At 38.7% G+C, this 25,233-nt stretch overlaps 2 protein-coding genes, 1 long non-coding RNA gene and 1 other non-coding gene across 8 annotated transcripts in view; 2 read left to right on the top strand and 2 right to left on the bottom strand.

Moving 5' to 3' along the window:
- The window catches only part of pxb (putative Hedgehog signaling attenuator pxb), a 317,882-nt gene that overhangs the window by 288,040 nt on the left and 4,609 nt on the right, over positions 1-25,233 (bottom strand). For 4 of the 5 annotated variants that reach the window (XM_089852717.1, XM_089852722.1, XM_089852715.1 and 1 more), the window contains exons 2-4: positions 21,325-21,730; positions 20,872-21,181; positions 10,426-10,506 (exon numbers count right to left, since the gene is read on the bottom strand). The gene's annotated coding sequence lies outside the window, so the exon portion shown is untranslated. Of the gene's footprint in view, positions 1-10,425; positions 10,507-20,871; positions 21,731-25,233 lie in introns of all 5 variants that reach the window. The other variant, XM_089852716.1, reaches the window with a different exon arrangement.
- LOC149623286 (uncharacterized) lies at positions 9,655-10,419 on the top strand. Its single transcript, XM_089852734.1, has 4 exons — positions 9,655-9,936; positions 10,011-10,072; positions 10,142-10,210; positions 10,275-10,419. The coding sequence occupies exons 1-4, from the start codon at positions 9,822-9,824 to the stop codon at positions 10,416-10,418; spliced, it is 390 nt and encodes a 129-aa protein (XP_089708860.1). The 5' UTR covers positions 9,655-9,821; the 3' UTR covers position 10,419.
- Positions 10,447-10,809, top strand: LOC149623287 (uncharacterized). Its single transcript, XR_016374789.1, has 2 exons — positions 10,447-10,488; positions 10,573-10,809. It is a non-coding gene; the product is annotated as an uncharacterized LOC149623287 (long non-coding RNA).
- On the bottom strand, positions 17,514-17,595 carry TRNAL-UAG (transfer RNA leucine (anticodon UAG)). The gene has a single exon. It is a non-coding gene; the product is annotated as a tRNA-Leu (tRNA).

Consider the following 25,233-nt stretch of genomic DNA (forward strand, 5'->3'; position numbering starts at 1 on the left):
GAATCAATCACCCATCCTTTTACATAATCTCTTTGGTATGTGAACTGAACGTCCATGCGTGAAAAACAAGCTGTTAGGTGGGGCCAAATAATATTACAAATTTGATTTCTAATTCAATAAAATATATTGCGACTACTCTACTAGCTCCTTTTAATCCTGTACTAATAGTCCTTGAATAACATCAACGCGTTCGTTCAAGTACCTAGATTGGTCGAGGTTAACGGTCTCCACCCTGTATATATACTTTAGGCTGAGAAATAAAACGAATCTAGCGTCCTTATTTCGGTATACTGCTTTCAAACTATTAATTACGGAGAATTAAAAATTGAAGAAACAAAATTAAAAAAAAAAGAAAATAGGACGATAAAAATTTCAAAGAGATGATTTAAGACAACTTTTAACTGCTTAGAAAAATTAAATAACGGGGGGTTTAACCTTTCTCTGGCGTCTCCAGTCATTGAGAAATAAAAAGGAGGAATTGAAATCCTAGAAGATCTTTTTAATTCGGTAACCTTTTTCCTTAATGTCGTCTTCTTCATCTTTTTTTAAGAAGACTCTTCTCGGAGAAAGATGAGAAAGAGCCGACGCCAGACACGCATGCACTTATAAGGTTAAAAAGCAAAACCAAAAACGAACTCCCTCGTTATTTGAGCTTCCTGAAGCGTATATATTTTGTTGAGGCTTCGGGTGGAGGCGGCGGAGGCAGTCCAGGACGCTCTTAAATAAGATTCGGTTCGTGATAAGCACGGGGTAAAAAGAGTTCAAGGTATAGCTAGAACAGTTACCACCGGCATTAAACGCGCGCGCCGGCTAATATTTGAAAATGGCGCGGGGAAACGCGGGAAGCTCGAGTGTATAGCTACGCCTAGTCCACTCGCATTAATTACCCAGAGATCCCCAAGTTTTCTAATTAAGAAGTTTAACTCTCCTCCGCCGTGCTAGAATCTCCCCCATCTTTTCAGTGACCACACATTTTCTCTTCCCGAGTCTCTGAATCCAACAGTACGCGCGTGCTCAGTGGATTACGTTTTTTTGTTCATAAGCGAAAGTTGACTAAACGTAACCAGGATACGTAATTATTTATATACCGGTTTTTCGGCACGTGGTTTGTTTGAATGTGTAAAAAAGGGGGCGGGGCCATATTTCAGCGTTATATAATCGCCATTTTGTTATAGGTCTACAAGTACTTTTAGCATACGTTCCATAAGTTTGTCACTGGTTACTGAGAGCTTGTCATGAAGTGACGTAGGTGAAACGTCATGGATTCTCGTAAAGCGACGCCTGGTGAGGCGCTGTCAAAGGCTTAGCACAAAATAAATAGGAACTGCCCAGCGTTGTCTTAATAATACCTTGCCCTACCTGTGCTTCTCTTTTCTAATGTTTGTCTACGTTTGACCTATGCCTATTATTAGTTTATATTTATTTATGAACCCAACAAGTTACACACTTACAAAACATGCAAAGACAAGAGAACATCATTAACCCTGATCATTAAGGTTCCAAACAACGCGAACCTAACCTGGATACGAAGAATAAATACCTCGAATTCGCATCCTATCGTATTACCTCTTACCGTCGGAACATGGTATTCAAGGGCGCGCGGTCGACTTAAGCCTAAAACCTAAGCCTAAGCAGTACAGTATATTCGGAGTCCATACAAGGTCCAACCGCATTGACTACACATTGTAGCACGCGCTAAATTACGTCGCGCTTCGAGAAGAGGCAAAGGCTTAAAGAGGCCGGTGAAGAATTTGACGCTAGGCTGGATACAAGAAGCTCTTCTTATTAAAACGGTTGCGACACTCGGATTATATCCGCTCCGACCGTCACCCAACTCCCGAAATCTCCCGTTCAGAGCGGTTCTGATGGAGTAAAGACGCTCCCCGTTGGGAGTAAGGGGACAATACTATACAAGCTGCATCCTTTCAGAATTGAGAGGAGTGACTCCAGAGTCTAGTCCGAGTAATAAAAAGAAACGTTTCTCCCCTTCTCCAGGAAAAAATTATATCAGAGTTTCCGAGGAGAAAGAGAGAGAAAGGGTTTTAGTGCTGGGGGAGGAAAAATAGACCTAAAATATATGGGGACTCACCGCACTGACTAGGAGAGAGGATGGTAGCTCGTGGTTTCTAACAATTAAGCTTATGGTCTAAGCCTTGGTCCTATTACAAAGAGGATTTTTTTTCCTGTGGTAACTTTAATTTTAAGGGCACTTTTACAGAAGAGATGGGGAGCGAAATTAAAATTGACTGAACTATGTGAATGAAAAATAGTTGGAATAGTTTAAAATAAACCCTACTATATTTTTTAGAAGGGTGCTTAATTATTTTTTTTTCTTTTGGGAAAAAATTCAAAGATATAATCATCTAAGGGTAAACTACTTTTCGGGAGGATGTATATAGATCAAAATAACGCAATAGACTTGTTATTAAAATATTATTTCAATATGACATTAGGTTATGCTACTCCAGCCCTATTTATTCCCTTTCCAATGGGGTTACAATAATCAGGGCTCGAGCAAATAAGCAAAATGATCAAAACTTTCTCTACATAGGATCAGGGAGTAAGGAACGTTAGAGGGAGTATTAAAGTGAATAGACGCGTTCGTTAGATTCGTGGCTAAAATCGTCTCTCTCTGGCGCTGACTCGGGGACTCAACGCGGTGTCCGCGCATGCGTCAAATTTAAAAACCGTCGTGCATCTGTTTTTTAACGAGGTATTTTGCTGTTCTCGCCGTTACGGCAAGCCCGGCCGCCGGCGGCTCGAGATGCGCCGCTCGGCCTCAGCCGATGATATCTAACCAAGGCTTAGTGTAGTTTTCGTGTCTAATTTTATTCTCAGAGCTATATTTATGTTGAAATTTAAAGAAAATGTTATAATATTTAGTTGAAGACTTGGTAAATGTCTCAAAAAATTTCGAAACTTGAGCTTTAAAACGTTGAATATTTTATAACGCCTACCGAACGATACCGCAAATTCGCCTTCCGGGCTTCCCGGTTATCTCGACGGCGAGTCGAACAGAGTGAGTGGGGCAACAGTCGATGGAAGCGGAAGCTGGCGCTGGCTGCAGAGATAATTTTTAAATTCTCTCTGCTGGCGGTAGTAAACGACGTCACTCGCGCCTGCGCGTTAGCAAAAATTGAGGAACGGAGATAAAAATTCCTACCCCCACTTTCTTTACCATTTGCATTAGCATTTTTAGCATTAGATCAAAACTCCCTCTAACGTTCCTTACTCCCTGATAGGATTAACATGGTCTTATCTACATTCCTCTTAAGTTAAGAGGGTCATAACTCTGGTTTTAAAATAGATACATTTATTTTCTTTTCAATGGTGCTAAATACATGGATCTAGACGAATCAGAACTCTAGTACACGAGAATATTTAGACGAAATTTGCGGCGTCCGAATTTAGGGCTAATCATCTACCGAATTAATGGCAATAAGAACATTATACGGTAATTAAAGCTTCCAATCGAAAAATCACCCGGAAATGAGGGCAAGTTTTACATGGATCCAAATTAGGAGGATGTTTCAAAATTGGGTCAGTTTCTAGGAGCTATAGGTAATCATTTTTCTTCTTTTTTTATTTCTCATTCACTTTCGTTCCTAATTAACGGATTTGCCGCTAGGAAAAGATGTCGGTTACAGCTGGAAACTCAGCTTTAAATAGAGCTTTGATTAATACTCTCTCTCTCTCTACTCCGGAACAAGACGAAATGAGGGAAGTAGTAGGAGTTTGTTGGAGAATTAAAAAAAATAATAAAATAAAAAAATATCCGAATAGAAAGTTAGTCGGACGGTGTTTTCATAGGAAAAATAGCGGAACGGCTGGAGGAAACTACCTTTTCCAAACTAAAACCCAACCCAACCCCCAAAGAAACGAACAGTCCCTTCATTTTATACTACTCAAAATTAGTATGTTAGCTCGAGGGGCCTTTGCTTCGTATTACGAATACATTACATTACATTTTCCTTAAAGTATTGTTAAATATCCTTGTTTTTCTATTATATGACGGCCCATTTCTACTTCATGGTTAAGCATCCTTGAATTTACACTTCATATAATTTAGCAGCCGAAGTTACATCTACTAAAGTTACTAATTACGATACGTTTTGATAACAGCGTTAATAAGAGATATTTCGAAATAAAAACTAGATCATTTTTACGATTGTCAATGATAACTCTTCCTCTCTGTGAAATAGGCAAAATCTCTAAAATATCCCTACAAAAAAAAATAAACAAAAAATATATGAATATATGAATAAATATAACTAACTGACAGATAGCAATTAAACTGTATAAGTCGCTGATAGAAACTGATAAAATGACGCCTTTACAGGTAGAAAAAGTTCAAATAAGAAGAAGATGAAATTTTCAAAAATATGAATTAAATATAACTGACTGACAGACATTAGTTAAAACTGTATAAACCTCCCAGAGAAACCGATGAAACGACGCCTTAAAAAGTAGAGAAAGGTAAAAAGAGGTTTGAAAGGAAATGGGTGGAATGGATGGAAGAGGTTGGTGCTTTCTCTCTCTCTCTCTCTCATCTGGTTCTCTCTCTCGGTCTTCCTGTTTGCAGTTAGGAAGGTTCATTAAGATCTTTTCGCCAACCCTAATTCGATCACAAAAGAGATGACAGGGAGGAAGAGCTATAGACTCTGAATGCTCTCATCTCTCTCAGCAGTCTCTCTCCTCTTCCAATACCATAAACCCTTTTTATCCACTCTCAAAAAAAGAAAAAAAAAAGAAACCCTGAAAAGTCTGGAGCAAAAAAAGGTGAAGAGGAAAAGAGGCTAGAACCGATCTCTTTTCAAAAACGAAAAAGCGTATCCTTGAAGGATTTCAAAGTCCTTTTTCCCATAAAGGATGAAAAATTTTAAAAAGCGTTTTTCAATTCCCTCCTTCTCTACCTTTATAACTTTTATCCTGCACGTTTATGTTGAGAAATGTTATTGGGAAGCACTCAAAAAATCAAGATCGTAATGTACGAGTTATTATTTATAAGTGAAAATGTAGTGTGTTCTGTATGTTCTAATTGCTTGGAATGTTTTGCAACTTTCCTTTTAAGTTATATGGGGTTTCAGAAATAAAATATCAAAATAGATTTATGGAAATTATAATTATATTTATATTTACAGATATAATTAAAATTAATTGTAGAAATTAAAGTTTCGAGAAAAATTCCCAAAGTATTCCAGATTGCGTGCCAACACTGTAAATTAGATTCGGGACTAAATATACTCAATAAGTAATAATATTAAATAGTCGACGAAAAATACCTCTGTTTTAATTAAACTTAATACATTAATTAAGCCCAAAAAAAACCAAAAACAACTCCGTTTTAATTAAACTTAATAAATCAATTAAGAAAAACCAAAATCATCCAATAACATCTAAAATATCCTCATAAAAATTGATATCCATCATTAAAAAAACCAAAGCATAAAAAAAATTCAATCTGAAACCCCAAAATTCTGAAGAAAAAAAAAAAACCAAGCCCTACTGCGTGCCATCTCAAATTAAATTCTCGAAATTTAGTCAAGTGTAAGCGGATAAAATTTAAAACGCAAAATCTCTCCTGAATTCCTGCGCTAATAAACTTAATAAAAAGGGAACTTTTGCGGACACCACGCGCGACTCTAAAAATAACGAGCGGGAATCGAAATTGAAAGCAAAAAAAAAAAAAAAAAAAAAAAAAAATACAAATTTTAAAAAAAATCGAGAGGGAGCCTTGTTAGTCTAATTCAAGTTTTAAAACATTCTTGTCACGTGCTTTACCATTTCAAAGCGTACACCCCGGCTACGTATTTTGACAGGAACTGTCGTAGGACAGTCCAAGGGAAACCAAATGAGCGGGAAATAAAAAAAGATATATTTTTAACGAAAAAAAAAACTAACCAGGACTGAAATGAAGTTACCCTCAATAAAGAAAAAAAAAATCCAAAATTAAACTGACTCGAAATTGGAAGAGCTGGAAATAAAAAATTAAAAAAAAAAAAATAAGATAAAAGAGAAGACCGAATCGGAATATTAATCAAAAATTTTTATTCCGGAAATTGGGAAGAGAGAGAAAAACTAAACTAAAGGTTCAATTTATTTTAACGAAGCTATTTACCAGAAGGAATTATACCTTAATTTCGTTTAGATTTACGGATAATTATAATTTTATTTAGTATATCTACTCAAATTTACGTCCGAGACATACCTAAGTAATTTACGCAATGTTCTAACCCATTTCCTCGTAAGCCTCGTTATAATTGAAATTTAGCATCGTGTTAAAGGTAAGCTAGGCCTAAAGTCTAGGCCTTGGCTACAGCAATCTAGTATATATAGACGACGTAGAACGCTTAGGCCTTGGGAAACCGACCTAATTCGGAACCTACGTAAGCGTATAGCGGATTTGGGAAGGCGCGTCTTTACGAGAGTAAACACTGTCATAACTGGACCGGGACTAAAGTATAGGCTTCGAGGTAGTACGAATTATTATAAATCTAGCCCAGTCTAGATGATCACAAATCGAGGTTATCTCACGCGCGTCAGATTTGGTTTAAAGATTCGCCACTTAATTATTAAATCTATCCGTTGATTGGTTGGATTTAAACGGGATCTTTCTGATAAGTCTCTCGTGAATTAAAGGGTGTATCGTTAGGGTCAAACTGAATGGAAAGTGTCAAACAATATGGGGGTCTACAACATTTAGTTACACCAAGAAGTGATATCTAGTTTATTAGGGAGAAAGTATAAGATGCCTAAGTATTTACGCGCCATAGTCCCAGTCCCCCTTTCAAACTACAAGGGGGGACGTAAAAGGAGGCCGGGCTATTTCGCCTCTCCTCAGTCGGAAAACACGTAATTTTCGTCATTCGCGTCGCGCTGAAGTGAGTTTTCAAGAACCAATGAGATGCTGGTTGTAATTTAGAGGTGGGGATTAACTCCGGACCTACGTTTGGACTGGAGATAAAGCCGGAAATGCGAAATTTTAAATCTCCACCCTAATAAACTAACTAGTAACTAACTTCTTGGTTACACCTAAAACGAGGAAACAGTCACACATGTGGATATAAGGCATCATCCTTCAATAGTCTTCAATCTAAGAACGTTTTTGAACCTTTATCCAGCAGAAGTGTCCTATTAAACGCGGGTAGAAGTGCGCGTACGCCTCGTAAAGTAAAACTAATTACTCCACATGTGGGGTTATTTCCTCCTTTAAGGGGCCAATCATTGTTTGGAAACCCATATCTCCGCAACTAAATGTTGTAGACTCCATGTTCTTAGACACTTTCCACTCAAGTTCGACCCAAAGAAGTCACCCAATAATTCATGGAAAACTTAAAAGAAACACCCTGTACAACACTGCGAAATTATCTATTCTAGAGTAAATGTTGTTACCCCAAGGCCAAATAATCTTAGATGTTGTTACACCGCGGTTCTCTAAACCATAAAACACGATTTAGGGTTTATATACCTAGACTGGAATTAAACCCCGACCCTACCAAAGGGGGCTCTCTAGTCGTACCCTAAAACTCTCTCAGACCAATGATTTCACTTTATCCACTGAATTAAACGCGGTACAACCAAAGCTAAAAACCAAACTGGTACATTACAATCAACTTCTCTTATTCCTTTACTGTCTCCATTTCATTAAACAGACTAATAATAGTCAGGGAAGTCGGAAATAAAAAAAAGGTATAAAAAAGGGGGTGCGTGCAAGTTGGTAGACAATTCGTCTATCAATAATAGATGAATCGTTCCCTAATCCCACGTACGTAAAATCGACTCGAATTCTACACTCGACTCGTTCTGGAGGATGGGGTAAATTTGGGCCTACCACTTTTGTTGAAAAACTTGGGCCTAATTAAAAAATTCAATATGCATGGGGAGACGAAAAACCAATATAAATGAAAGGAGACTAACTTCGAGTCCCCCCAGAAGTAACGTTTTTCAGGGTTCGTACAACTTTTAGAAAACCGAGTTTACTGATATTTCTAGATGCAATGTTGCGCCCCCAATTGTCGAACACCCAGTCATCGTCACCTCATGAACCATCTATCCAGAAGGAATAGAAACAGGGAGGGTTTTTTCTGCTTACAACGTCTGTGCGCATTTGCCCGCCAATTTCGCAGGGTACAATGTAAACAAACGTGACGGTTTTGGGAAGGGTATAAAACGTTTGTGTTACATTTTAATTTTCTTGAATCACTTTCACAATTGCCAAACGCGCAAGTCTTTATTTTTCCTATTTTTAATTACTTTGTTAAACTTCACTTTCAAATAGATGCAAAAAAATTAACATTAGTCCCAAGGCAATTTTACTTGTTTACATTCTACCGTATTTCTTTCTTAAAGACCTTGTCGTCTGCTAGCTTTATTTTCTTCATTATTTTGGGACACTTTAGCAAGAAAACTTTAACATTAAGATTCTGGTCCATTATATAGAAGGTTCACTGTCACCCAAATGTTTTTCACCTATTTGTCGAGCTTCCCTTCCACTCCACCAAATTAATTATTTTCTTTGCGGGGTTACGTCTTAGAGAACATGGTGCTTAATTACCAGACTCTATTTTACCCTGAGGACATGGGTCTATTTACCATTACCATTCCATGTCCCGGCATTATATGAACCCTGTAATATTTTTTTCAACAGCGATAGTTTCATGGTAGAAATGCAATTAATACTTTAAGGGTGAAGGGGATTTCGGGGAACCGTTTTTACTTATATGAGTCTTCGTTTTTGCAATAATATAACCGATATTATTTTCCTCGCCTGTACTTGATGGGGATTATTTCAAATCGCGTCAAATGGTTTGTAATTCCATTCCTTCTTGCATGGGGTCCTCTCCCCAAGTTTTTCCAATTTCATTCCCCCCTCCCCCACAAAAAAAAAGCATACCATAAGGCGAAGGATTGAAATTCAAAATGAAAATTGGATAAAAATTGTCCGTTCGAACGGAAAATTAATTTGAATTATTTATGGATGAGAAATGTGGTTATTTTCTCTACTTAAATCTATCTCAAGAACTGCTTAATACCAACTTTAATTACGTTAATCGTAATTACATTAACTTAAATTTACTAGGAATTAAGCTTATTAAAACGAATCCGAAATTAAGCCTAATATTGCGAAATACGCATTCAGTGTGACCTTCGGTATTTTCAAAAAACCCCATCAACAATACACTATTACGGATTATATTTGCTACAGATTTTTAAAAAATCATCATTAAGGTTATATTTTTTTGTAATTCTGGACTCTAAATGTATACACTCGTTCTTATGGTAATGTTTAATCATAGGTTTTTCCCATCGACCTTAGAGATGTTTATAAAAACGAAATTAAACCTTTATGGCTGCAGCTGACATTTGTTTAAACAAGACTCGAGGTTTTAAATCGATGCACGTTATAGGCATTCGTCACGTGGCGACTTATACCGATTGAAAACCAGTCAGAATTTACCGCCCCTTCTTAAGCACTTAAATACACCCAATACCTTCAATAACAGAGCAAATTTAAATAGACCATGGAGAAGATTGAAAAACCAACCGGAATTTAGCGTAATCCTATAAATACTTAAATACGCCTAATAGCTTCAGCAACAGAGCAAAATACAAATGGAAAACAATACAACTTACACCCCCTGAAATACGAAAAAACCCAACGACTTCTAAATACTCCTACTTAAGTAAACGATGTAAAATATACCACTAAGAGATATTACCCAACACTATCAGAAATAAGTCATTAGAGTCGAAATTTTAGTATAAAAAGGGTTTGAGACGTTCCCTCATCCTCAGTTAAATCTAATCTTAACTATAACAAAATGAGATCCTTCGCTATAATCGCCGCCTTGATGGCCACTTTGGCCGTTGTCCAAGGAAGACATCATCACGGACACCATCACTCCGGTGCCATGAAGACTTTGTCCCTCTTGTGTGGTAAGTATCAAAACTTAAAATTTTACTAGCCTTAAACCCTAAACTAATTATGGGATTAAATGAAAATTAAATAGCCCCCGATACCTGCGTTCCTCGTGATGTTAAGGACGATATCGTTTCTGGATGGACCGATACCGTATGTTACACGCGTCCTGAGACAATTAAATTCCCCAAGTCTAATTAATGTAAATCATTTAATAAATAGGGTAGCAAGATCTGGGCTCACTGCCTTTCCGCTAACGGAGGAAGCTGCACCTTCAAGAACATGATGGCCGTAAGTGATCTCCCCAAAAGACCCTATCTATAGCTCAGAAATAATTTTGGAAATCTTTATAAAGGTCGGTATGTGCGGTTACTCCAAGTTGATGAACACCACCGATATCACCGTTGCCGAAGCTCGCGATACCATCAAGAAGGTTGGATGGAAGGGACTTGAAGTAAGAGAGACACGCGCAAATATCGCAATCGTAATCAAAGTTTAACACTTACTTATCATTCCTATAGGCCTGTTGCGGAAACACCATCACTTTGAAGATGTTGTCTTGCGCCAGGGTAAGATTATGAAACCATCTAAAAAGAGAGAGAAAAAAGAAACTAATTTAGTTCAATATTTAATAAAAACACCTTTATTTACAGCCCCCCAAGAGCGAGCACCACGAACACCACGGAAAGCACGGTCACCATGGAAAACACGGTCACCATGGACATAACCGTCACCATCATGGTGGTCACCGCGACAATACCTTTAACACCGAAATCCATTACGATGGACCAATTACCGAAGAGGAAATTAACGAGAAAATCACCATGTACGTGATCAATCACTAAATGTGTTACTAAAGAAGTTATTTATGATATAACAAATAAAGGTTAAATCTGTTGAAGAAATTTAGTAGTTTTAATTTTTGTATAAGCCTAACTCGTAGGGGTAAACCATCCCCTTGTATTTTCTACGGAATCCTGTAGAAATGTTTTGCCCTCGATACACCAATGCTCGTAGGGTAGATCTTTGTCATAATAACAAAAAATAGGGCAAAAATAAGTGGCAAGCTTTCCGCCAAATTACTAAACTGCTTTGTAATTAGCCTTTTTTTTTCGTCCCTCCCCTAGTTTTTCCCGCCATTTTCTAATTAAAGAAAACAAATGCGTTCGTTCAGTTGGAAGATTTAGGCTTTAACAAAAAAGAAAGCGACCATGGAGAGAGAGTCTCGAGTAAAAGAGCGCCACTTTTATTCAACCGCGAGTAAAGCATGGGGTAATTTGATGGAATTCTCGCTCTGTACCTCACGCGCTTTTTATCGTGACAACTGTAAAAGGCGGGAAAAGAAATGGCACTCATTTATATTTGAAATGGTCCATGATCTTTTGGAGGGAAGGAAAAGGCGGGAAACGATACCGCTCCACACGAGGCATCAAAGGTTGCTACGCGACTAAACAGGCGGGGGAAAAAAACGTCAAGGGACGATATTTTCTTGTTAAAAGAAGACAGTTGGAAAAGAGCGGGAGATTATTGTAGCCCAGGGCTAAGATTACCCGTCAGGCCTAAGCGAAAGGGGATAAGACGTCCAAAAAAAGCGCGCCAAGTAAGATGAGCCCATTGGGGGTTCGACAAGGGACGCGGCGGAGCCTAAAAGGGGGTGTTAGGCGCAAAAAGAAGAAGAAAAAAGCGTCTGCTTAATCATTCATTAAACCAGAATGTTGTTTATAAAGTGTTGACATGAAACATTAATATGAGCGATAAGAAATTAGCTAAAGCGTCCGGGCTTGCTACGATGAAGAAAAAAAATTCTTAGCGCGAGCTCTTCCGAGTTAAAAAGCGATAAGACATATTTTGAAGCTACCAAGGGGGAAAAACGAGAAGAGCTAATATGTAAAAAAAGTCGCTGGTGTCCGCTTATTTTAAGCGGGCAGGCCGCTCTCTCAAGGCCCGACAAATTTCTAAAAGCGTCTTGGGAGATTAAGAAGACGCGTCGCCCAGAAAGAAGATTGGAAAAAAAATGTATAAACGTCGCAGCCGATTAATTGGAAAGAAGATAAAGTAAGCCCGCACCAAGCAACCTCTTCTGGTCTTCCCGCCTTTTTTCACGCGCCAAAATATTTTGAAAGAAAACTTTTAGTAAACTATCTCGGTTAGTTGCGAAGCAGAGTTTAAAGGGACAGTTTCAGCCATGTTAAACATTCGTTGAGCGCTCATTAAGGTTTCGTAACTTAAGGCAATGGAACCACACCTTTAAAATAACGAAGATGTAGGCTTACTAACATGTTTTGTATCAAAAAAGATACAAAAAATTCACGAATGACGACATTTGAGTGATGCTACTGGGAGTTAAGTTAAACCCATACATTACGTTCATCAAGAAAAGATTAAAAAACACTAATTATAAACTTTTCCATGATAATGAAGTTGTCATAAAAGTTGCGTTTTTCTTCCTCTCCGGTTTCCTTTAAGCCTATTTTTAATCCAAGTACAGCGAGAAAAGCATTATAGAAGTACGTTCAGGCGTGAAAGGTATTCGAAAGGTAATTTATTACTGTCCTTGCACGTTTTATAGCCCGGTTGTTAAGAGTAAATTGCGCGTAATTTTTGCCTTAGAATAAATTCTCTTATTTTTTTTAAACCTTATATATATATATATTTTTTTTATATATTTTAGGCTTATATTAGGGTTTACATTGGTAGCAGATGAACAAATATCGGTTAATTAGTTATTGTCGGTTCATTAACGTTAGTTTACTCGCGAGGAAAGGATTGGGACAGATACCTAGACGAAACGAATAAAAAGATACCGACTATACGTTAGGTCTACCTATAAGCACTAAGGTCCACTGTAGGCTATTATTGTAGGGTCATGAAAAGAGAGAATTTATGACTGGAGTTGAAATCACAGAGTTTCCACAATTGCGTAAAATTTATATAGGTTCGATTTGTTGCCACCTTTTTAAATGGCGGCTAAAAACTTAAAAACTATTCTTTATGGAATAATGTCCACATGAAAAGTAATAAAGATTGTCCCGACGGGCTGACGGGCAACGCCGAGTGCCTTCGCTCCGAGGGGGCTACAAAAATATTAGTCGAATCAGTAAAATCTACCCATTCTTTATATCATTTTGATGGAAGTTCTTATTACTCGCGAGCGACACCGCGGTTAACAGCTAGTTTTACATATAGATTAAACCTTAATTTAAACAACTTTAAGACCGATATTGAAGTAATTTAATATTAAAATAAATACACTCTATAAAAATTTACTCCTATAGTTAAATTCTCCTTGGTTTATTGGGGATTGTATGTACGGAGGCGGTGGGGGGTGGAGGTGAAGTCTGTTGTAAGCTTAATAAGAGGATAAGTCTACGGGTAAATGAGTCTGTAACAACAAAAGAAAAGATGGTGATAAAGACGTGTCCGATCTAAGGAGAAGAGGGAGGAAAAATACAGGGTATTGGTGGGAAAAGAATCGGCTTTCGTCACCCCTGCACCGCCTAGCCTCGCTTTGCCTTAATCCAAAGCCTCAGAAACAAAAGAAGCGCACCGCAAAAGGCCCATGACGACGTGAGAACCCAACTAGGGACGGCAAAGACGGAGGGAGCATGCGGGAATGAAGCCAGCAAGAAAAAATCAAATCCGCAAGAACCTGTTCGCACCAGCTACACCACTTTCCAAATGACCATAAACATCAGGGCTCAAATTTCAAAGAACACGCGTGACAATACTCTCGATAAATATCTGGAGAAGCTTTTCTTTCAACCGTTCCAACTGCTTTAGTGGGTTTAGGGAGCAAACGAAAGGAACTATATCATCAGTGATTCCAATGTGAACTGATCTCAGACTGATCAAGCGGTACCGAAATAAGGTGTTTTGGGAGAGAGGGTTTGAGATGAAAAAAAAAAAACCATCGTGCAATCTAAGGGGTGTAGAAAAAGCGACATAACCAGCATACGCGGGAAAGAGAAGGGAAAACTAACGAAGTCGACAACGACACGCGTTCAAGCGCGAAACCTTTTTACGCCACTGCACGGTTTGCACCGTTGCGTATTGGTCTTGCTCTATGTACACCGTCTCACCTTCCCAACCCCTATATAGTCAAGTTTCTCTCCCAAAACTGCAAAATAGTCAAACACGACGAACGTAATTTGATTGGGTCTCCCCTTTTACTTTTTTTTCAGCACTTTTTTTCTTTATTATTTCTTTATTTATCTAGTTAGGGTTGGGACAGGAGTAGGCGTATTTGATCTACTCCTAAACAACCCTAATTTGCAGAAAAAGAGTGCATGAAAAAAAAGAAGGAAAATGTGTCATTATTTATTCTATTATAGTTTAATTCCCCTTTTTACCTCTCCGAGTGACGTATGTCACGGAGAGGTTCTGTAACGATCGTGTGTGTCTGTGTGTGTGTGTCTGTTGTTACACCCACGTGACCGCGTTCGCAGTTTCCAAATCGGAGCAAACGTGTTCGCCATTTCCGAACTGCTTTCACAGTCACGTAAATGGCTCCTCTACTTGAGTTCTCACACCACCATCTTCAGGTCTTTGTCCATCCCACACGGACACCAGTCTGTACTTACTGGCTTCTAATCACCACCATCTTTTGGTCTTCGTCCATCCCACATGGACACCAGTCTGTACATACTGGCTTCTAATCACCACCATCTTCTGGTCTTTGTCCATCCCACTTGGACACCAGTCTGTACATACTGGCTTCTAAACACCACCATCTACTGGTCTTCCGTCTATTCCACATAGACACCAATCTGTCTCATTGGCTTCTAACTCCATCGTCATCGTTTGGTTTAAGACATTCGCGGCGATCAGCTAGGGTTACGAGAAACGTCTAGCCTCCCTAGGGTGGGTTGTCCACCAAAGGTTTTCGCAATTGCGGTTGTTCTTGCTTTTTACTGTAGTTCGACACCCTTATATACTACCTATTTCAGTAAGGCGAAGCAACCGGCGTATGCTTCATTTCAAACGCCAATATTAGTCAAGTCTCTCAAGAATGTTTAATTGTTATTAATCAAAACGATGTAACGCTCAATAAGGCGAACAACTAACGAAGAAAATATTTAATATTAATTATATTTATTTTAATATTTAAGATAATCTTGTTTCTCAACTCAAAATTAATACGGAAAGAGTTAATACGGAAAGAGTTGAAAAGCAGTCTATGTTTTTGTCTGTGTGTGTCCGTCCATTGTTACACTAGTGCGTCGCGTTAGCAGTTAGCCTTGTGTTGATGTGTTAAGAAATCATACAGAACCTTAATTTCCCTTTTTCCATAATATAAAGTGAATATAAGGAAGTATTTTTCGTAATTACGATGCCTTTAGTAGTTTTGTAGCTTGAAAGCTCTGTTTCATTTTGATATTCCAAGGACATTTTTTAATATTATTATTTGAAATGGCTGTTTATATATTACTTAAGCTATACTACATCTGTATATAGAATAATCCATGCTTTTATTATTACAAGATGAACGCTAAGGCTTACACTCTGTCGGTTAAATCAAGTATTAACCGTAATAGGCTTAGTAAACAAAAGAGTGTATAATTGAGGCCGAAGGTGTAGTAAACTATGGGTTTAGATTTTCGTGTCTGTATTGAAGAGACATTAACGGTTCAGAGTGAGCCGAAAGTTAAATACACGTTTAAACAATCAGGGTTAGATATTATAAGAGAAGAAAAGATCATGGTGTTAATTAGACCAGTGAAAGAGCTAATGTTAAACGGGTAGTAGCTACGAGTGTTCAATCTTTTTATGGTGCGCAAGACTTTCAGTGCGTCTAACCACAAATCAGCTTTGGTGTTATTTAACCTTAACTAGCATGTTGGCAAACTAAAAACATTGTTGAGGCGAGACAAGACGATAGTGTTTACACTGCAAACCAGTTGTGAATGTAGCTATGAGTATATCAGGTAAACAGCTGAAGCGTAGACAATTGGGCCTTTACAAACACATAAAGGTTATATCTCTCCGAAATTTATACACTTCATTTCCTGTTCTTTTCCCCATTGACTGATTTCCATGTGTCCAAGATTTATCCTTATTTGATGTAAAATGTCGTCTGCTTTACTGTATATTCGCAATGCTTGAAATACTGCTTCAATAATATGTAAATTTTTACTTCAAAAAAAAGAGAAATAATTCCATATCTAGGTAAATAAGTTTGTAGTAGTAGACCTCTTGACTCGGAGAGGTAATATTTTGGTTTTCCCAACTTGTATGTAAATTTAATTATGGGAATACCAGGAATTGTTTTACGAAATACAAAATTTTACTGTTTGTACATCAACCCTGGTACAAGTATAACCATTTTTCAAATATCTCTTACACAGTTCCCGTAGGGTATTGAATAGTACCAAGTTTCGCAGTAGAATCAATTGATAAGCGAGATAAATTAAACTTTGCGCGAAACAAGGTTTAGCTGATTCTCCTATCCTTCCAATTTTCCTTTAGTTTCCTTCGAGTAAAATAAGGAAGGCTAGTGTAAGAAGAAAAGTTCCCGGTACGTTGTACCAGTACCGATTGGGCGTGTATATCGAGGTATAGGGTGAGACTGGTGGTACATCTCGTAAAAGCCCGGTAAGCCGACTTTTACACGGAAGTTAGAAGTTTCTGGCGGGCGGCGAGGGTTAGCTAGCTAGCTACAAACACCTTTCTGCCACGCGACGAAAAAGAACTATTCATCTAGATAACACGTCTTTTAGGCCTCGGAAAAGGATGGAGAAAGGTGTAAAAGAAGGTATAGAAGAAAGAAAACGCGGGAAAAGATTCGAGCGCTCGGTGCCATGCGGGAAAAGAGCTTGTCTGATGGGGAGGATAGTTTCCCACCTTTTTTTTTCTTCGTTGGCGCGCGCTTTTATAGCGTGAGGGTAGGAGGGATCGCGCGCATAGAATGGCGCCAAATGAGGCGAAATGGACTTTCCACGTTCTTCCCCCATTAACGAATTTATAGAGCGCGTTCTTCGCTAATGTAAGAAGAGAAACTACGCCAGGCTAAGGAAAGAACTGGCCCTATAACGGCCTCACTCGCTTGACTATTGTATAGGAGAAGCGAAAAAGAAAAAAAAAACTTCTTACCGGGAAATTATCACCCGCTATATATTCCCACTTTTCCGACTTGTTCTTATCAACTTTGTCCCGTGTACTGCATGGGGGAGATGAGAGTCGGGTCTTTGTCTAATTACTCATAGCTTTACCTCTTGTTTGAGCTCAGATTCGTTAACAAACGACCAGACACAAAAAGCGGTGTTCGCACCTAGTGCTACCAGTAGAATCTCCAAAAAAACCGTATAGAGTGGTACTGAGAGGGCAGGAGCTACGGGGAGGTGACGTCAATATTGGTAGTCTAAATTTCTTGGCCTAGGCTGACGACCTCCAATATGGTCGCCATAACCGAGGTAAGAGATAGGATGGTGTGACGCTACGAGAACTTTTGTAGCAGCAAACTATACGAAACAAGAAATCCACGCAACTTGAGATACTGTTGACTCTACCTTGATAGCCTGGTCAGCTCCAATAAAAAATCGGCTCAAAACTAAGGTTTACATCGACTTCCCCAAAAATGAGCAAAATAAAAATTTTATGATAGAGGTGGGATTCGAACCCACGCCCCCGAAGAGACTGGTGCCTAAAACCAGCGCCTTAGACCACTCGGCCACTCTACCACGACATAAAAACAAAACCTTTCACACGCGTCTTTTAAAGAAACCTCAATTATGATCGCGAAAACGGAAAATTTAAAATTAAAAAAATATTCCGCCAGTCAACTTAGGAAACTCGGTTCATTAGAAAGCCTTTATTTTTTCCCACAAAGTTGGCGTTCCTTCAAACTCAAGGCACGTAAAAATCTCAAATTCCTACGCAGTTGTCAGTTTTATAGCAAGCGACTTTTTGCCCATTAAAACGTCCAGCCAATTTAAAATAATAACAGGAGAGAAAATTTCGTCCCCAGAAATTAGACTGAACGTATAAGAGTGGACGTTTCCCAAGTTAAACTGGATGGGGAAAAGGAACAAGAAAAAAAAAATTACAGAACCACTTTGCATAATTTGAGTTTTTTTACACCAAAAAAGGGAAGGAAAACTAAAAAGGTTGACTTGGGACCCTAATTTGAAGCCTTAATTAAGGCTGGGATTGACGCTTGTATGGGTAAGAGTAAAAAATGTCTTTAGACCGAAAAATATAATATTTTTGTATGAATATAAAAATTTCAAGAATTTCCTACAACGTCTCGCCATTTACCAAGGATCTTGTAAACATTACAGGGGATGGGAAAACGCCAGGAGAGTGCTTGTCGATACAATATCCACAATACGCACGAAAAAGAGATTAGGATTGTAGTATATCAAGGTCATTCCAGATTTCAAAGCTAGGCACGCGAGTGAACTGCTGCTTGGGTCAACAAAAAAGTCTTCTCTGATCCTCTTTATAGAATCAGAGAGTCCGTGGTTTGATCTATTTCCCCCTTGCCATATCAGACGAGGCTTAAAACTTTAACAGGTTGTGATAAGAACCATGCCATTAAACAGGGTGTTTTGATAAGTCCGCCATAAATTAAGGGGGATTTTCTTTGGCCGCTTTTGAATCGAAAATGTTTTATGACATTTTGCTGTCTGGGCCAATGTTTTCAAGGCAGGATTGGAGTATTTTACGGATGACCCCTTAAGTTTAATTTAGAAACCGAAAGAGAATCATTTCTAAATTAATTAAGGGGTCATCCCTAAAACACTCCAAACATAACTCGAAAACGATGGCCAAGCTTATCGAAAAACATCATAGAAGTTACAATTTCGACTAAAAATCGCCCAAAGAACATCCACCTTAACTCATGGCAGACTTTTCAGAAACCCCTTGTATAATAGCCGTGTCGAACCCAAAGTACCAAAGTAGGAGGAGTTTGCAAACCGTTTAAAACGAGAAACTTCTTAGCGAGCAACGAACTTGGGAACACTTGACCAAGAACGTAATAAAAAGCGTTAAAGGAAAGGTCTCGTTATGTTTCTTAAAATAGATCCAACTCCTTAAACATTTTTCTATCCCCTCCAATCTCTTTCCCTTAAAGCATAAGCTTATAACATCCCTAAGTATGACACTTCCTATACTTCGTAATGCAAGAGACTTACAGCTCCAGCTAGTTCGAGAACGATAAGCGAGAATTGACTACACTCGGTTAATTTTCTTAATAATTTTCCCATTTATTCTCTACTAAGCCTTGACAGCGGCTCACCAGGCGTCGATTTACGAGAATTTATGACGTTTCACCTACAAGCTCTCAGTAACCAGTGACAAACTTATGGAACAGAACTTATGCTTAAAGTGGCTGAAGCGGGCCTCGAGAGAATAGTGTGTGTGTGTGTGTGGTGTACAATGTAACAATTTGTCCATAAATACAAATTTGCCGTTCTTCGACTGTCATTAGTTTTTGAAGAGCGGGTAGCAGAGCTCCGGGCCATTTGGTGGTTGGCCGCCTCTATCGGGGCCTTCTCCGGATGACCCCCCCCCCCACCCCTTCTCCAACCAACCTCTTCCCCTTTATATAATGTTCTGTTCTTAGACACGGGTCAGGCAGGCATACTCGGGTATAGCACGCGAAGCAAAAGGTAAAACAGGCCAGAACCCACGAAAAACCCTGAAGAGAATGGACGAAGGTTTCTGCCCTAATGATTGGGCGCGGTTCGTGTCAGAAGCGCATTATAAATCTTACCGCGAACCTAACGTACCGTACCGTACTGGGCCCCCGAATAATATTGTTCGGTTACGTACTAGCCAGCGCCCCAAAAATGGAGATCTACTTCTATAGGACGCTTTCCTTCGTGGCTTCCTATATAGGTAATCTTATTTCTATTTCTCAGAATCCCAGATGACCCTTGCCTTGAAGAAGATAGTCCCGCCATGAGTTTATCAATAATTAGTTAGGTCTATTTCTTGGTTGAATGATATCGTAAATAAATGTAAAGTTTTAACCTAACTGTAACAACCCTTTTCCCTATTCTATAGAGGGGCTTTATGGGTCCCTTTGATACTAGTAAAATATTTTACGGGAGAGGGGATTTAAACTAATCAAGAAAATCATATGGCTAATATTTTTTATAAACAAAAAGGTAAAAGAATTAATGGCCATAATTAGCGACTAGTTTAAAAAAATAAACCCATTTTTTTTTTCGGGCCAAGAGAGACTGAGAAATATTAGTTCCCAAATTTTAGGGGTCTTGGGACATAAATCAAGCTTTTTTCTTCTCTCGAACGAAGCTTCCCAAGTATACTACAATCTCTTCTACCCCCTAAGACCCGAGGCCTAACTGGGAGCTCAACACCGCACTGGCGCAAGTTTCGGGGTCGTTAGCGCCCCAAAGATTATTTCGGCCGATAGTTTTTGGGGCCGCCCGATTCTTTAACTAATTGCCAAGTGGGTCTTATTGACACTCCTCCGCGCCTGTAGCCTTTACACCCCCTCCCCCTCCCCTTATAACTAATGATAATTACCCCTTAGAACAGACAAGCTTTTGTTATCCCAGTTGTTCCGTTACTTCTTCCTTATCCATTTTGAGTTCAGTTACCCTAAACCCGTATTGGGTAGAAGAAGCTTGTTAGGCCTAAATGAACCCGAAAAAAAACAATATTTATCTTGGCCTATTATTAAAATAGGTCTTAATTAAGTAGAAATGAAAAGAAATAAAACGGTTATGCATGAAAATATATTGAAAATTTCGGAGATAGTTAAATTTTTTTCAGTTATTCCTAATTATTGGGTTTTCAAAGATTTTTAATTTCAAAATTTTCCGACTGTTCCATGCAGGTTTTCCCTGACCCTCTAAAGTAATTTTTCAGACTTTTATTTGTAGAAAGTTCAGAATTTTGTGGCTTAAAATGTCTAATACCATGAACATACAAATATATTTGAATCATCAAAAAAACCAGAAAGATTGAATAATGTTACTCACGTGTTTTAAGAAGTTGGAGAAAATTATCCAAAGGACGTCAAACGCGCGCTGTAACGCGATTCTAACCTATCACGCGAAAAGTTCTCAAAGCTAAACTCGGTAAATAAAACTAACCGCGAACTCACGCGACCAAAAGGGTCACTTTTACAGTTTTAACGCGTTTGAGAAACCGTTTCACATATTTTTACGTTCAAGTTCAGTAACAGTCACAATACGTTCACAAAACTTTGTAGGTTCAGCAATGAACTTGATCTGGTCCATCGTCGACTTGGAGATGAGGATATGGGAATATGGGACGCAGAGTATTGGCCTAAAATGGTATGGGACTATGGGTCGCAGCGTTCTGGCCTAAATGGGGAGAGGACTATGGGACGCGGCGCTCTGAACTAAAAGGGTAAGGACTATGGGACGCAGTCGTAGGTTAACGCGCGAACAAAAATACTTGGTACTCACCCATTACGTCTGGCATGAACACTTGCATAATCGCTTGAAGCTCAAATGTAACCGTTAAAAAGCATCACCAAAGTTCACGTGTAACCGTTAAAACGCATGACCAAAGTTCAATAAAAGTTCTAAGTAGATAACCGTAAATGGCGTCAAGTTCAAATGTAACCTTCAAAAACACATCAACAATATCGAAGTTCAAATCATGTTCAAAGTATATGCAATCCGATTTCAATGCACGGTGAAACACAACGTTGTCTGGAACCATCGTCGATGTCACCTTGAGATGGTCAAAACGTCATTTGGTTCCCGTGATTTTCCGTGCAGCTCGGACGTGCACTTGATCCCTCGCTGATGGCCAAACGTGGCCCTTCGAAGAAACTTCCATCACGACGTCAGTCAGTCAATTAACGACCTGAAATTAAAATAAATACCATGATTTCAGCTAAACTTAAAATTGATAATAATATCAATATGCATAATGATTATTACCATAAACTTATAAACAAAATAATTACGGAACCAAAGCATTTTTACGAAAGTTAGACCTATAGTTACTAAGACAATTTTTATTTTAAACAACGCTAGATAAAGTTCATGAACACTAAACATATGCCACATTCCAACAATTATTTTAAACCTTTAACTCTAGATCTTAACCCCAATTTTAAATAACAATACAGTCAATAAATTTTAAGCCTAATCAAAAAGTTCTTGAAACACTAAGCCTAATTTAACTTCAAAGTCAACTTAGCCAAATTTAACTTCTAAGTCAACTAAGTAAGTACAATAAAAACCCGCTTCCTTTTTTCACACGCGGCCAGGTCCCCATAAATTCGGAATCTAATCTAATCCGGGCCGGCCTTCGTGGGCTTTAATTATAAACCTAATACTATAGGTTTTTAATCATCAAAGGCGTTTAATTAACGAGCATCCAATAACCCTAAAACACGAGAGAGGTGATGAGAATGCGGAAGAAAAACGGTCGTAAGAAAAGGCGGGGAAAAAGAAGGAAAACTGTAGGTTCAAGTCCGGTCGGTCGGTCGGGTCCCCCATGATGTCTAACAGGGGTCCAAATGGCCCCAAAGCGAAGTTCCAAGTTAATAATTCATCACAGTCACTTAGAACCTATCCCATCTTCTCCCCCCTCCCCGCCAACCCAAGGTTTCCCCAGGTATTCTCAAACTTCTAATATACCTTACTCTTATCCGGGGTGAGCTTGGGGTGCTCCAAGGTTTTTTGGTCTTAATGGAAGAAAGTAAATCAAACCAGTATATCTTGCACTGGGGCAGTTCCGGGCAGTTCGGTAATTACAAGTCGGAGCGACTGGTTCATCCCAGAGCAGATTTTTTTCTTTATATACTTTACTATACCATATCCCCTTTAACAATAGGAAGATGGTATTAGTCTTACCTTAAGGGGGGATATGGGAAAAGGTATGTCTTCATTAAGAACCAGGTATAATTCCAGGTACAAAAAATATACCCTGGAACCATTATAACGGGAATGATATAAAAACTGGAGCTATCTTCGGAAAGGATTTTTTTCTCTTAAATGAATCTATCTCAATCAAAAGTAGAACTAAAAATCATAAGGTTTTCCGCGCAACTTTGTAAGTTGGTCTAGTAAGAGAAATGGAGGGTATTAAAGGGAAGCTACCATATAGGGGTAAAACACACCGTGTGTTTCCTATTAGCCCCTGTAGAAATGTTTTCTTGCCTATACATCGTTACTCAAAACGTAGGGGTAGCAACTCTTATTTCATGAAAACCAATTTGTATTATAAATTAGAAATTTAACATTTAAATAAGTAAATTATAATATTTTAATCCGTGGCCTTGTTTTGTACCAAAAAAATAAGAACCTAGACTTTATGTAAATTTTGATACACTAGGCGTAAGCGGAAAAATTACTCCCCATTTTCCCCTGTTGAATTTTAAAATAACAACCTCCATGACGTACTGAAACAATCCGATTAAAATGTTTCGGCTTCTTTCTATTCAGCCATTCATCCTTAACCCGGAACGATCCCCTCCACCCCCGTCCTTCGTGACATTTCAATTCCCATTCGGAACATCCACTCCTGTCGGAATCAAAATTAATCCGATTTCGCGCGCTTTTTAGCTACAGACGTATAGTTAGGCTTAACAAGACCCAACCAAATGGCGCGCGCCAGTTACGTAATACACGTATAGACCCTGTTCTTTCGCCTGCCAAATTAGACCACACTTAAGCAATTTTTCCTGACAATGTAAATACGTTTAAGGCTCGTCCTCGCATTCTCATCTTAACCGAGTAAAAAGGTGAATAGAGTCATACGCTTTCAACCTGGCCAAGGCCCGAATTAGGCTTAGGTATAGCTAAGGATATTAATTCCGCGACAGCTTAATGTGACAAGATACGGAGAGGGAGGTCGGGGAAAGCGAGGAAAGAGGTAACTAAAATGTGACAAAAGTCATTTTAACCAACGGAACGGTACGGTTTCAACTAGATTAAAAAGCAAAGAAGTTCAAGCTTAATTTATATTAATACGCTTGTCTAAACAGACAACTCTTTAGCATCGGGGATAGTGAGAGAGGGGAGAGGGGTAGCAATGAAAGTAAGAGAAATTCTTCTAAGTGGAAAGAAAAAAGTGGAGAGGCTTCAACTGGCTGTCAGAAATGCTGCGCTGGATTTACCTGATGGCAATAATTGTTCAGAATAAAAAGTTAACGTCTGTTGACGGGAAAACTACTATTTCTTTGTTGTTCCTAAAGGGATTTTACCCAATTAAATATTTGTGAATTTCAGTTCCTAACGGACACCCACCCCGAACTGCTTTGCCTAAAAAAATTACTCTTAAATAGTCAGAATCCACCGAGATCTTTTAAAATGGCGAGTTTAACGCACCCTAAATCTAAATAAAACAACAAAGCTCTGTTTCCAACAGGCAACAACATCGTTATAATTATAATTTGGCGAAAATTGTACTCGAAAAAAAAAAAAAAAAACACAAGCAAAGTTTAACTTCACTCCTTCCCCGCTCCCACGCACCTACTCCATTTTCACAAAATTCTTTTGATGTAAAATGTCAGAACGTCATCATCGTGCTTTGAGAGTAAATTCCCGAGAGAGAGATGAGATGAGAAGAGAGCGGAATGGAGTAGACGCTTGCAGTTTCAAAATGCACGCGCGCAGTTAGGACTTGGCTGTCTAGTACCGCCAGGGGCAGTTGGGACATCGCGTTAAAAGCGTATACAGTTAGTAAAGCTACTATAGCTTCGAGGAATTTGGCTAGAACTAGACAGGTAAACTGGGAATACGAATGTCGCGGCGTATTACCATGAATATTGAATTACAGGTAACGCGACTCATTCTCTCGACATAATTCACGCGCTGAGAACGTGTCTAAATTTATACGCGCGAAAAAAGTCTATTTTCCTGTACTAAATTATTAAAAATGGACATTTTTCAAGGACAGTAGAATTCACAGCATACCTTTTGAGACATTTTTAAAATTTCCCGACTTTATAAAGTTTTTACACTGAAGAAATTCTATCTACTTTTGGTAAAAATGACCGGATGAACATTCTCGGTGAAAAATAAATAAATTAGCCTTCTAGTGGTAGTGCTTACATAGAGGTGCACGTGTCTATATCGACGCTGGAGTCAAATTTAGACCTAAAAGACGATAAGGCGAGAGGCAATCAAAATGCGGGGGGCATTGTTCTCCGGGACAAGCGTTATTAAGAGGCAATTAGAGTGTACATGGAAGTGCTAAAATGAGTGGCGTTACTGTACATCCCATCATCTAAAATGTCACTTCCCTCCAGTAACTTCTACCTACCTGCAACTGAAAGCTTCCTTCGCCCAAAAGCCAGGTTAGTTCCTTCCTCGTGGGAGATTCAACACAATATCGACAATTAAGTCCCTTTTAAA

Source organism: Phalangium opilio, unplaced genomic scaffold, assembly GCF_054372755.1.
Source record: "Phalangium opilio isolate 3A_F unplaced genomic scaffold, DU_Popi_V2 ptg000113l_1, whole genome shotgun sequence".
NCBI classification, from domain to species: domain Eukaryota; kingdom Metazoa; phylum Arthropoda; class Arachnida; order Opiliones; family Phalangiidae; genus Phalangium; species Phalangium opilio.